This window comes from Sus scrofa, chromosome 6, assembly GCF_000003025.6.
Source record: "Sus scrofa isolate TJ Tabasco breed Duroc chromosome 6, Sscrofa11.1, whole genome shotgun sequence".
Classification (NCBI taxonomy): domain Eukaryota; kingdom Metazoa; phylum Chordata; class Mammalia; order Artiodactyla; family Suidae; genus Sus; species Sus scrofa.
This window is the reverse complement of record NC_010448.4, coordinates 163,278,158-163,293,126: the sequence shown is the minus strand read 5'-3', so window position 1 is coordinate 163,293,126 and position 14,969 is coordinate 163,278,158. Positions and strand designations below refer to the sequence as shown.

The window sequence follows — 14,969 nt, the reverse complement described above, 5'->3', positions numbered from 1 at the left end:
GCACTTAACAGAGTCCCAAAAATACATGATACAAAAACAAATAGGCATCTCTCACAAGAAGATTAATAAATGGCTAAAAAGCACACAAAAACATGCTCAGCAAAATTAGTCACTAGGGAAATACAAATCAAAGTCACAACGAGGGACTCTTTACACTCACTAGGATCGCTACCAGTAAAATGATGGACAAAACAAGTGCTGGAAAGGATGCCAAAAAAACCCTGGAAAACAAGAATCCTCATACTGTGCCAATGGAAACATAAAATAGCCACTGAGGTAAAGAGTTTGGTAGTTCCTCAAAAAAATTAAACAGTTACCATGAATTCAGCAACTTGCTAGGTATACACCCAACAGGACTGAAAACCTATGTCCACACAAAAATACGTACAAAAGTGTAACAGCATTATTTGTAATAGCCAAAAAGTGGACACAACCCAAATATACATTAACTGATGAGTAAGCAAAATGTAATATACCCAAACAATGGAGTATTATTTAGTCATAAAAAGGAATAAAATAATGATATGTACTGATACATAATATAACATGGAGGTATTTTAAAAACATTATGCTAACTGAAAGAAGCCAGACACAAAAGGCTGCATGTTATATAATTCCACATATAGAAATGCCCAGAAGAGGCAAATCCGTAGACCTAGAAATTAGATTAGTGGTAGCCAGGAGCTAGGGGTAGAGGAGAATGGGAGATGATCCTGATAGGTATGGGATTTCTTTATGGGGTAATGAAAACGTTATGGAATTAGTGATGGTTGTTAAGCAGATTTATGAGTGTAAGAGAATTTACTGAAGAGCACACGTTAAAAGGGTGGATTTTATGGTATGTGAATTATATTTCAATTTTTTTAAAAAAAATTAATGATTCAGAATAAAGTAAAATTATTGAACAATATATACCATGCATTCACTAATCATAAGCTGAGGTGGCTATCTTAATATGATATAAAGTTGACTTCAGAAAAAGAAAGATTACCAAGGTTAAAGTAGAAAAGTTAAAATTGATTAAAAATATGATTTATCAAATGATATATAAAATTAAATTGTATGCAATAATACGATGCCAAAGTAATGAAGCAAAAATTGATACAACTGAGTTTCGACACTTCCCTCTCAGTAACTGATAAAATAAGCAGTCAAAAATCACCAAGGGTATAGAAGATGTGGACATCAACTTTCAAGTAATTTACCAAACTGACATTTACATAATACTCCATCCAACAACAGAAGGATACACATTTTTTCCCAAATGTGAAATGCATGAATACATTCATCAAGACATATGCTATCCTGAGCCATAAAACAAGTCTCAAAAAACACAAAAGGATAAAAGGTCAACAGGCAAAACATTTTTCTATGTATTAGCAACAACATTTTAAAAAATTTAATACCACTTATAATAACATTAAAAGCTTAGGCATGTGCTACTTAGGTATAAATTTAACAATATATGTGTAATATATGTATTGTGAAAACTACAAACATCACTGAAAGAACCTGAAAACCGAAATAGATGGTAAAATATACCAGGTTAATGCACTGAAAGAGTCAATATTGTTAAGATAGCAATTCTCCCAAAATTGGTCCATGATTTCAGGGCAATCCCAAGTGCTAAGAAAACCAGCAGAATTGACAACCATGAGATAAATTCACTTCAAATGAAAATTAAAGTAATTTACACAATCCAAAAATAATTGTAAAATAAGTATTTCATGTAATAAGAGGAGAAAGGTTCATAAAACATAAAAATTGTGAGATTAAAACAGGGAAAAATGTAAATATTCGGCATATGCTTAAAAAGACACACCAAACGAGAAATTGTGGAATGAAATGAAATTAAATATCTCAATAAAAGAGATTTAAGAATTTAACTTAATAAGTAAATAAGAGTAATGAAGACTTATCCCAGAACAAAAAGATATAAAAATAAAAATTATGCCCAAAAATCACTTAAGAAAGGAGAATAGATAAAAGTTCCAATACATGTCGAGTACTACTGTCAGAAAAAAAGAGAGAACCGCAGAAAAACAACATTCAAAGATATAAAAGTGAAGAATCTCCCAGAACTGCAGAGACCCATAAATTCTCAGGTGTTACAGTACATACCCAGTGCAAAACAGAACAAAGAGAAATGAATCCATAGTTCTATACATCACAGTGTACTAGAATACACCAAGGATAAAGTGAAAATGTGTTACCTTAGTGAAAATTTTAATATATCCATTATAATCTGGCAGAGGTTGCACACAGACAAAAAATTTAATACAGAATTGAAGATACTTCAGAGAAAATAAATTTGATCTGATAGTGGCAGATAGAGCCCTACATCCAACAAATAAAGCTACATATTATTTTCAAGTAAATACAGAATATTCACAATAATTAGATAATTACTCAAAACATATATTATATATAATAACTGGATAATAATACATAGGAAATCGCAAAAGAAATAATATCATCAGACTTCATTCAAGACCCCCAATGCAATTAAGTTAAAATACCACAATAAAAGATGGACTGTCTATATATGCATTGTGTATATGTGGGGGGGGCAGAGATGAGGGTCTATATACACATGTAAATCCTATACATCTTAAAATTAAAACTCACAAGCTAAAGTAAAAGGTACAAAATAAATTTTATAAAAAGTATAAAATATTTAGAAACAAACAGTCTTATCAATCCCCTTAGGATGCCAGTTAAGCAGCACTTGCAAGTAAACCCAGTACCTTAAAGACAAATACTGGGAGAGATACTGAGAAAAATACTGGGAGAGATACTGAGAAAAGTACTGGGAGTTCCTGGAGATACAGTGGTTAGGACTGGGTGCTTTCACCATTACAGGTTCAATCCCTGGTCTGGGAACTGAGATCCCACATCAAGCTGCGGCACACCACAGCACCCCTCCCCCCCAAAAAAAGAGAGAGACAGACAAACAGAGACGGAGGGAGAGAGAAAGACAGAGAGGGAGAAAGAGAAGTACTGAGAAACAGAGAGAGTAACACAAACTTCAGAGTAGTGACAAGCCAAAGGAAGGAAGGAGGGATTCTGTTAGAGAAGGACAGGAGTCTCCCCTTCACCTAAATGTTTTTTTTTTACTTCTTAAGCTGATGGGTGGGAATCCAAGTGTATTCATTACTCTTTGTAACTTTTTCTATGTCTGAAATATTTCAAACTGTTTTAATAATTTAACGTAAATGTCCATGGACAGATGAATGAATTAAGAAGATGTGGTATATATACACAATGGAATACTACTCAGCCTTAAGAAAGTACAAAATAATGCCATTTGCAACAACATGAATGGAACCTGAGACTCTCATACTAAGTGAAGTAAATCAGAAAGAGAAAGGCAAATACCGTATGATATCACTTATACCTGGAATCTAATATACGGGCACAAATGAATCTTTCCACAGAAAAGAAACTTTGAAGAACAGACTTGCAGTTGCTGAAGTGGAGGGGAAGGGAGTGGGATGGACTGGGAGTTTGGGGTTAATAGATGCCAACTATTGCATTTGAAGTAGATAAGCAATGAGATCCTGCTGTATAGCACAGGGACTATATCTAGTGACTTGTGATGGAGCATGATGGAGGATAATGTGAGAAGAAGAATGTATGTATATATGTATGACTGCATCACTTTGCTGTACAGTAGAAATTGACAGACACTGTAAATCAATTATAATGGAAAAAATAAAAATCATTTAAAAAACTAAGGAAGGATTGACTTAGTAAGCTAAAATCTCATCTATGAACACAAATAGATCTTTAAAAAATTGCAAATCATAACAAGAAAAAAAAGGGGGGGGAGGAATTCCCATGGTGGTTCAGCAGGAAAGAACCCCGCTAGTAACCATGAGGATGCAAGTTCGATCCATGGACTCACTCAGTGGGTTAAGGATCTGGCATGGCCATGAGCTGTGGTGTAAGTTACAGACACTGCTTGGATCCTGCATTGCTGTGGCTGTGGAGTAGGCCGGCAGCTGCAGCTCCGATTCGACCTCTAGCCTGGTAACCTCCATGTGCCACACATGCGGCCCCCAAAAACAAAAAACGACAACGAAAAAGATTGTGAACCAAATCCATCAAAAATATAGTAAAAATAATATATCCTGACTAGAAAGATGCTATCATAGGAATAGAAGGGGTGCAACATCACAGAATGTGTCCTTTCTATACAACATGGAGCAATGTTATAATCTCATTAAACTGAGGAAAAGTATTCCATACAATTCAAAGTTCGGGATATTTTTAAAATCAGGTATAGAAGGGAACCTTCTTATTAAATGAAAATCCTATAGCCAACATTATATTGGGTTGAAATAGATAAGATTGTCATCATTTTTTTAAAAGTCAAAAAGTGGCCCACTGTCAGCAATTTCATAGGATTCAGTCTAATACTGATGAAACTTCAGCAGCATAACTTAAAAAGACAATTATATGTACTATTGTTCTACTTAGCATTATACTGGGGATTCTAGTCAAGGACATATAGGCAAGAAAAAGGAAGGAAAAGAAAAAAGATTATACAGGAGAAGTCAAAACTGACTTTATTTGTGAATGTGATTTTCCACACAGAAAAGCATATAACTAATACGAGATTTCAGAAACGTCGCTGAATTGAAGTTCCCGTTGTGGTGCAACAGAGACTAATCTGACTAGGAACCATGAGGTTACGGGTTTGATCCCTGGCCTTGCTCAGTGGGTTAAGGATCTGGTGTTGCTGTCAGCTGTGGTGTAGGCTGCAGACGTGGCTCAGATCCTGCGTGGCTGTAGGGAGACCAGCAGCTGTAGCTCCGATTCGACCCCTAGCCTAGGACCCTAAAATGAAAGAAAGAAAGAAAGAAAGAAAAAGAAAGGTTGTTGAATAAAAAATATCGAACAAAAACATGTGCAGGAGTGTTCACAGGAGCACAATGTATAATATCTTAAAACTGTAAAAATGGAAAATGTTATTAACAATAGAATAGAGACAGAGGAACTGAATAGTTTTCCAAGGAAGACACACAAATGGCCAACAGGTGCCAACATCACTAATCACCTAATCCTCAGGAGATGCAAATCAAACCACAATTAGATATCACCTCACACCTGTCAGAATGACGTCCATGATGAAAAAGACAAGAGATAACAAGTGTGGGTGAGGATCTGAAGAAAAGGGAAGCCCCCACTGCTGGTGAGAATGCAAACTGCATACAGCCGCTATGGAAAAGAGTATGGACACTGCTCAAGAAAATCTGAAATAGAATGACCACGTGATCCGGCAGTCGAATTTCTGGATGTGTTTCCAAAGAAAATGAAATCAGGATCTCATAGAGATATGCATACTCCCGGGCTCACAGCATTACTCCAAACAGTCAGAATATGGAAACAATCTAAGTGACTATCAATGGAGAGCGGATGACTGGACAAAGGACATGTCACACACACAGCAATAGTACTGAGCCACCAGAAGAAAAGGAAATCCTGCCATTTGTGGCAGCGTGATGGACTTCGAGGGTACGAGGTTAAGTGAAACAAGTCAGAGAAAAACAAATACTAAAATATATCGCTTACATTTATAGATTTGAGGACCCTACAAAAGACAAATTCAGAGAAACAGAGAGTAGAGCGGTGGTTATCAAGGGGTGGAGAGGGGGGGGAAATGGGGAGATATCGGTCAAAGGGTATCCACTTCCACTTCTAAGATGACCAAGTTTGGTAATCGATTGTACAGCATGCTGATGATAACTAATAATACCTATTATATGTAGACCTGAATGTTGCTAAGAGAGTAAACTTCAACTGTTCTCACCACAAAAAGAGAAGTAGTAAACTATGTAATCACTCTGTAATTTACAAACATGTCAAATTGACATATGGTGCAGTCTAAGCTTATGCAGGGCTTTGTGGCAATTCCATCTCAGTAAAGCTGGGCGGGGGGGGGGGGGGGGGGGGGACAACAGAAAGGACAAAGAATTAGTGCCTCACACGACATGGAGGAGTTCTCACAAAGAAGTTATTCAATAAAAAGTTCACACCGTGGGCTGTTCCCTGGAGGCCTAGCAGTTAAGTGACATTGTCACTGCTCTGGCTCAGGTCACTGCTATGGCTCAGGTTTGATCCCTGGCCTGGAGAACTTCTACATCTGGCAGCTGAGGCCCCCTGCCCCCAAAATAGTCCACTTTGTGGAAGGAGAAAGGAAGCAGAGGGAGGAAGTGGGAGAAAGACAGAGACGGAGACAGGAAGAAAGGAAGAACAAAAGAAAGAGGAAGGAAGGAAAGGAGAGATTTCAAAAGCTCAAATACGTTGCAATAGGCAGAGGTCAAGACAGCGCTGACCTCGGTGTAGTGATGGGAAGGGGGCAAGTGGAGTGGCTGGAAGGGATAGGTCACAGCAAGGCAACCTGGGGTGCTGACAGTGCTCTAATTATCCATCTGGGTGCTGATTACACGCCTTGGCTTTGCACATTTTCTGAATATATGCTACAGTTCCATGAAAAGTTAACTGAAAGACTTAGTAGCATTCTTTATTTACCAGCAACAGCAACAACAAAAATAGAAAATGGAAAAAAAAAAAGCATCACTAAAGCGAGCAAACACAAAGTGAGAAAAAAAATAAGCTTCTATTGGAAGATCTCTGAAAAGCACATTACCTGTGTCGATGAGAAAAATGTTGGTTGTTACATCAGTACACAAAGGATGCTGCAGCCATACAGCCACCCCAACAGTGAGCCCAGGGGGAACTCAGGGTAGAAAAGAGAAGCAGTTGCTGCAGCCACTCCCGGTGGTGTACCCTGAGGAGACCCAGCATGAGGAAGTACAGGACAATCGCCTGGATGGCAGAGGTGCATATCAAAGGAATGATACGCATTCAAAGAGCCCAGACTCTTCCACCTCCCTATACAAAGAAAAGCACTGAATGCCTTAACTTGAGACCTTTAATTTTGTTAATTTCTTTAATTAACAGTAATCGTTTGACCTTCTGCCCTCTTGGTCTTTGTTGCCAACTCTCCAAAAATCCTGGCTCCTCCCTGACCTCTTTGGAGCAATTCCTCAGAGGTATCTGAGGGGTAGTGTCCCTAGCTTAAACCCTCAGTTTCGTCAGCCAAGGAAAACATAATTCTCAACTTTTAGGGTGAGCATTTTTTTCGGGTGACACCTATAACCAGCAGAGGTTGTTGTCCAAAATATATTCAACAAGGTACGGAAAACAAAACACCCCCTCGTATGTTCCTAAGGGGCAAAGGAAATGAACGGACTATTCAGACCAGGACTGGAGACTGGAGTTATGCAGCCACGATCTGAGAAAGGTTAGAGGCACCAAAAGCTTAGAAGAACAAGGACGGCTTGTCCCCTGGAGCCTTCTGAGGGAGTGCTGCCCTGCCGGTTACCTTGGCTTTGAACTTCTGGCCTCCAGAAATGCGGAGGATAAATTTCTGTCCTTCTAAGACACCAAGTTTGAGGTTGTTTGTATGCCAGTCCTAAGAAACTAATACAAGTCTCTAGTCAGTGGTTTCATTTCTATCTATTCCCTAGAGCATTGGGTCTCTATAAGATCTAAAACTCGCCTTTTACAACTAGTAGTTTGCAATTTATCTATACACATAACTAAAAAATTAAACCAATGCTATAACTGAAAAGACACAGAAATAATTTATAATAAATTATATATTTCTACATGTAAACACACAGGCAAGCCTAAGCTAGAAGATGCAGTATGTGCACCCATTCACAGAATCAACACGAACTGGGCAGTTTCAAAAGCTGAATGAGGTGTCGCATATTGGCAACTCAAACACAGGCAGAGCTGCCACTGATGCCGTGATTGTCTGAAAAAGTAAACTCTTAGCAGAGTTCTAAGCAAAACAAAGTACATGCTTTCCTCAATTTACATGGTAATTGCATTCCTGGAAAAATTCACTGTATTTAAGACTTCTCAACAACAACAAAAACGTTCTGTTTATATATTAGGTTCTTAATCTCTAAAAATTATAAACAGGCTTCATCTACATATTCAATGGCACATTCAAGTCACACAGATCACGAGACAATTAACACCCATAGAACCCCCCAACCGCAATGGCAAACAAAGGTAACACAACAAATTTCCAGAATGCTCCCTAGATACAGTACTTGCCCTTGAGAACAACTCACTCATGGACACAGAAGGTATGTACAAATATTCTGACAGCAACATTGATTATATTATTTTTTTTAAAAAAGGAAAACTGATATTTATTTCTTTGTTTATTTTTTAGGGCCGCATTCTTGGCACATGGAAGTTCCCAGGCCAGGGGTGGAATCAGAGCAAAAGCTGCTGGCCTACACCACAGCCACAGCAACGTGGCATCTGAGCTGCATCTGCAACCTATACCACAGTTCACAGCAATACCAGATCCTTAACCCACTGAGCGAGGCCAGGGAATGAACCCGCATCTTCTAAGATCCTAGTTGGGTTCCTTTCTACTGAGCCACAAAGGGAACTCCCAAACTGATATTTAAAAGTCCATCAATAGGGGAATAAGAATTAAATCACTGTCGTTTAAATAAACAGCATACTCTAGCTCTTAAGGAAATGAAGTAGGTCTGCAAGAAATAACAGGTACATATTTTTCCAAAACAGTGAAGTGGAAAAAACACATTTGCAGAAGGATGTCCACAGTACAACACCACGTGTGTAAAGTTTTAACACAGAACAAGAGTATACGTAGTACGCAGGCATACACAAATATGCAGAAAATGCACAAAAATGTGAATGAAAAGAACAGACTCCAATTTCAGATCCTGATGACCTTACCTCGAGGAAGGGAGGGAGGAAGATCGGGGTCAGGAAGAGGTGCAAGGGGCCTTAACTAGATGCGCAACCTTTGATTTCTTTAAAACAAAAATCTGAAGGAAACATGTCTAAGGAGCATTTATTAAATCAGGGTGAGGGGAAAGATCACAGTACTAGTGGTTTTCTTTCTGTAAGTTTGAAGTAGTATATAAAGTTTCTAAGAGTCTGGATTCCAGGTACAGGTACCACTAACTGTAGCTTAACTGAGTAAAGAAACCAGATAAGGATCACATTTATTCAGAGGAGTAGCGACTGAAAAATCTAGGTCTCTTTGGCCCAAGGCTATCAATAACGTCTATGAAGTAATGAGGGGAGGTGAATACAGAGAAGAAAAACTTGGCACGAGGTAATATAAACTAACCCCAAACTGACACTAATCTAGGAAGGTAAATTAGCCAATTTTATTGCCCAGCATTGGGCTTTACTCTTTTTTTTTTTTTTTTTTTTTTTTTTTTTTACTATTTTCCCACTGTACAGCAAGGGGGTCAGGTCATCCTTAGATGTATACATTGCAGTTACAGTTTTTTCCCCAGGGCTTTACTCTTGAACCTCTAATTTCTTCCTCCTATATTCCTAAACAATCTCACGAAAGCTCACTACTAAGAAGGAGGAGGTAGAGAGAAAGAGCTGCAAATATCTTTTTTATATCAGAGATAAGACATTTCAAGTATTAAAAGTGTAAGTGATAGGAAATATATATATACATTTTTTTTTTTTGCTGCTCTTTAAAAATAAGTTACTTGGCATATTACATCATTCTCCAAAGATTCCTTCAGAGAAGTCACACTTTCTTCCCAGCAATACATTTTCTCTCAAGTCATGACTCTCTGTTGAGCAACACAAAATACTGTGTTATACACCAAAACCTTTCATGTTTACTATGCGTTTGCTCTTGTATTACCACAGTACCAAACATGTCTTTATACCACAAATATACACAAATGCAAGACTGAAAGTTAACAAATAAACATGGTGAAGGGAGAAGCGAGTGAAGTGCCACATGTTCAACAGGCAGGTGGAAATAAAACAGCTAATTTCCAGTTTAAAAGAACAAATTCAATGGCATCACAATGGGAAAAAATTCCAACAATCACACAACCTGGACTATTCTTTACCTGAGCCTGGTCTCCAAAGGGTAATGTCCATAAAAACACTTCCACAGGAATGAAGGCTCATAGCAGCTTTATCCCTGACAACCACAACCTGGTAACAGCCCAAATAATCCACAGTAAAGAGAATGGATAAGCATGCTGGGGTGTGCAACAGACCATGACACAAATCTCATGATAGATGCTACGCCACGACTTGAAGGAACCAACTGCCGATACCCACGGCGACACGGATGAGTCGCAGACAAAACATTACACACTACATGGCTCCTTTGATAGGAAGTTCAAGTAAACGGACAGACTAATCTTCAGAGACGGAAATCAGAATAGGAGTTCCTTCTGTGTGAGCTTTGAAAGGAGGGCAGTGGAATTGACTGGGGTGATGGAAGTGTTCTAAATTTAGATCCGAAAAATAGTTGCATGAGTGTGTGAGTTTATCCGCATCCACGCTGTGGGAGATAAAAAGCAGAACTGCTCTCTATTAAATGGACTACAACATCCTAATGATCAGAAGGGACAGGTAGTCTTTGGTTGGATCCCAGTTTGGAAAAGTTAACCATACAAGTCATTTTTGTGACAACTAGGAAAACTTGAAAATGGACTTGATACTAAGAAAGTATCGGTGATTACCTTAGGTTGGATAACAGTACTGTGGTTATGAGAACAAATGTCCTTATGTTTAGAAGATGCTTGCTGAGGTATTTAGGAGACTCATAGTAACACATTATTTTCTAACTTTTAGCAAAAAAAAAAATTATACAGACACATATGCATGAATATATCAAATTAATTACATAGGTCATGGGATATAATTATTTATTGTACTATTCTTCCAGCTACCTTGTTATGTTTGAAAAATGTCGATTAAAAGTTGAAGGAAAAAGAAGATGTCAAGTTTTTTAGATCTAGAGTGATCATCAGAACATATTAACAAAAAAAATCAAAGTGCACACTAGTTTACATGCTACCTTCTGTGAAGGAAAGAAAAATATATATATGGGGAGGGGAAGAATACTGTGTGTGTGTGTGTGTGTATGTATTTGATTACACTGCAAAAGAAAATACTGGAAGAATAAATCAGACACCAACAAAAATGATTACCTATAGCAGATGAAAATAAATGAAAAATAGGTTGGAACAGGGTTGGAAGTGAGACTTCTTCTTCTATCATTTTATATAGCTTTTTCTTTTTTTTTTTTCTTTGTCTTTTTAGGGCCACTCCCACAGCATATGAAAGTTCCCAGGCTAGGGGTTGAATCAGAGATGCAGCTGCTGGCCTACACCACAGCCACAGCAACACTGGATCCGAGCCACATCTGCAACCTACACTGATGATCATGGCAATGCTGGATCCTTAATTCACTGAGTGAGGCCAGGGACCGAACTCGGGTCCTCATGGATACTAGCTGGGTTCCTTATGGCTGAGCCACAACAGGAACTCCCTAGCTTTGACTTTTATACCCTATAAATGTGAAGACTTAAATTGAGAAGAAAAAATGAAATTGAAAAATGTTGAAATGTCTATGCTAATAAAATTCCTCTGTTCAATCAAAACCAAATTAATAAAGTTTGTTTAATCTGCATTGTCCTTTTTTTTTTTTTTTTTGTCTTTTTAGGGCCGCATCCTTGGCATATGGAGGTTCCCAGGCTAGGGGTCTAATGGGAGCTACAGCTGCCGGCCTACGCCACAGCCACAGCAACATGGGATCCAAGCTGCATCTGCGACCTACACCATAGCTCATGGCAACGCCAGATCCTTAACCCACTGATCAAGGCCGTGGATCGAACCTGCAGCCTCATGGTTCCTAAATCGGATTGGTTTCCGCTGCGACACAACGGAAACTCCTGTTTTTTTCTTAAGAGTCTTTTTTGCTCCTTCTGAACACTGGAGCCTTTTAACAGGGTTTTTGCTGGTCAGAAAACATCATCTTGTTGAAAATCTGCTGCTACAGAGTCGTGCAAACATAGAAAAATAATCAGCCATGCTATGCCTTAATATTCTCATCTGTAAAAAGAAATTAAAACCAATGATAGCTTCGATTTCTTAGAATTGTGAAGTTCTGTGACTCAAATGTTTGTTGAAAAAAAAAACAGGAAGGTCTCCACCTGCATAATTTCTGAAGCGCCATCATACAGTCATGCACTAAGACTGAGAGAAAGGGTAGTGAAAGAACTTTTCTTTCTCCCCGTCTTTCAGGCAGTCATCAGTTTCCACAAAGTACTTCCTCTCAGCAAGGCTGGATCTGCCAAGAAGAGAAGCCAGCCTGTCAGGCAGCGGCTCTCACCAGGCTGCTAAATGCCATTGGTCAGCAGAGGAGGAAGCAGCAGCCAGTAACACAGGCTCGGGAACTCCGGAGTCTTACTAACCGCACGGAGCCAGCTGAATTAGGAGGCTTTGTGTATTCTTGTGTTTAATGAATCCTACTTTACAAAAAGGCTGCCAAACGTTGGCAGCTGTGAGATGAAAAAGAAAAGAAAAAAGATCGGAAGCCAGAATGACAGTTTCGGACACAGTAGCGAGTAAAATCTCTGCAGCCTCAATGCTAAAGCAAGAGGGCGAGAAACTTTCTTCTCCACTCCGGCCTCATTCTCTGCCCCACCCAGCGTTCCTGCAAGACCTAGCCCTAGGCAAAGACCTAAAGGGGTCCTGTGCTGCAGGGGTGTCACTATAACGTCGGGGAGACCACAGGAAAGCAGCGGATGCTTGAAGGAGGGGGCAGGAGTGGAGGAAGGAACTGGGGAGGGCTATCTGACATAGCACTCAGAGGAGCGGCCTTGGCAATTTAAGTACACACACACACACACACACACACACACAGTTTTATTGGGAGATGAAAGGGTTGAGAAATAAATAACTAAGAGAAGTAGAAAGAGGGAAAAAGGACCGAGAGAGAAATCTTGTTACCAAATGCCTTGCAGTGGAGGGTGGGAGGGGGGTATCCTCTACAAGAGAGAGGCTGGAGCTTTCATTTGGAGAGAATGAGAGGGTTCTGGAGAGAATGAGGGGGAAGGACTTCAAAATCCCTTGGAAGAGTCTGCTGAGGTTATTCAGAGGGATGCGTTTGCTCATAGCACGGAGAGGAGGGCCAAGGCGCTTCTCTTGAGGAAAGACATGGGGGTTCCCTGCTTTAGCTGGATTTCCAGAGCAGGGCAGGGGAGCAGGATGCTCTTAGCATGTGCGCAGAGTGACCAGGACTGCCCGCAGGTCCCCTCCAGCAAGTTTAGAGAATGATTAGTTTGCCTCTAAAAGTTGGTGCCTTTCTTGGAGTGAAGGGGAGGAGGAGGGATCCCTCTGAACGTGGGGAGAGTTTGGGGACTGGAGGGACCTGACCCGGCTTCTGAAAGGTTTGCTCTGGTGGGGGAGATGGCAACGTGCCGTGTGCAGTGATGGCACATTTCAGTTGTGGAGTGTGGGGATTCTACTTTGACGACTTAGAGAAGAATCCCCTTCACTGATCAGAAGCTTGGAAATTTGTCTGAAAAAATCCTCCAGCAGTGATTTGGAAAGAAATCTACACACACACACACACACACACACACACACACACACACACTCCCGAAAACTGGGCAGGAGCCTGGCCAGTAATCCTCTCTCACTACAACAGGAGCAGAGAAGAGAGATTTAAAAAAAAAACCCGACCCACCCCAATTCACTGGAAAGTTTAGAGCAGAGAGAGAACTTTCTAAAGTGGTATGAAAAGAACTTGAAGGAACCCGAACTGGAAGTTGGGAGGAAGCTAGGGGCTGGGGTAGGGGATCTGACCTCGATATAGCTGGAGTGATTTTGAGGTTGGGTAAGACCGAGGGGATACGGGGTCCAGGGTCCCTAGGGAGGGATGATTCGGAGGGAGAAGGTTTCGAGGTGATCCGGGGTTCTCGGAAGTGAATGGAGGCAGCGTCCAAAGTAAATTCCGGGGGCTCAAGACACCCAGGCGGAGGCGTAGGGGGCGCGACCAGTACTCACAGAGCGGATCTCCAGCGCCAGGGCGCATTGCAGCGCCTTCACCTTCGGCATCCGCGCGAGGTGGGGCGGCGGGGAGGGACCCCGGCCGCGGGCCCGAGGGAGGTGAGGAGACGCGGGGCGGGGCGGGGACGGGGAGGAGACGAGGTGGCGGCGGCGGTGGCAGCTGTGGCCCCCAGGCCGGGGCCCGCGGTCCAGCCTGGGTCCCGCCGGAGCAGCAGCTGTGCGCGAGGCGCGGACTCGTTGTCATGGCAGCCGGGAGGGGAGGGGCCGGAAGAGAAGCTGGGAGGGGACGCGCCTGAGCAGCCGCAGCAGGGGGTGGGGCTCGGCGAACGCTGGGGGAGGCGGGGCTTCCGAAGGGGCGGGGCGGGCAGTTTGTGACGTCAGACTATGGGCCCAAAGCCACAAGAAGAGAATATCCCTACAATGAATAGATCAGTGGGCAGGTGGTGAGTTGGAGTCAGGAGCGCGGAGTTCCAAGGTGGCGGTGGCAACTTTGCTAGTGGCCTCCTTCTGCTAGTGGCCTCCTTCAGTTTCTCTAGCTGTAAAGAATCATAATGATTTATTCGTTCTCATATTTGAATCTGATACAGTTTTCAAAGCCAGCCTGAGAAAACTGAGGCCTGGAAAACAGACTTGCCCAATTTAAAGGCAGAAGAAAGACTGGACCTCGGGAACTCTCAAGTAAAACTCCGGTTGCCTCCCTGAGAAGAGAGGCTTCGGTCAAATCACCTTCCTCTTCCTAGTGTCTTGTTCTATGATTCTCTGTTAGTGCGACCCCCCCCCCCCCCGAAGGTTTCCTGTTTAATTCACCTGTGTATGCACTTCAGTACACATTATTTAAATTGAACTGTCAGCGAAGGGTCTGGGCCATAGACCATCAAAGATTAAAAGAATCGAAGAGCTTTTCATCGTTTTAAAAATCATTTTTGGAGTTCGAATTGTGGCTCAGCAGGTTAAGAACCCGACTAGTATCCATGAGGACGCAGGTTCCACCCCTGGCCTGGCTCACTGGGTCAGGAATCTGGTGGTGCCTTGAGCTCTGGTGTAGGTCCAGAGGA

General features: G+C 41.2%; 1 protein-coding gene across 3 annotated transcripts in view; it reads right to left on the bottom strand.

Moving 5' to 3' along the window:
* The window catches only part of SPATA6 (spermatogenesis associated 6), a 131,221-nt gene extending 117,048 nt beyond the window's left edge, over positions 1 to 14,173 (bottom strand). The window contains exon 1 of one of the 3 annotated variants that reach the window (XM_021093282.1): positions 13,912 to 14,173. In XM_021093282.1, the coding sequence (XP_020948941.1) occupies positions 13,912 to 13,962 (51 nt within the window). In that variant the 5' untranslated portion in view covers positions 13,963 to 14,173. The remainder of the gene's footprint in view (positions 1 to 13,911) is intronic. The other 2 variants (XM_021093283.1, NM_001177917.1) reach the window with 2 other exon arrangements.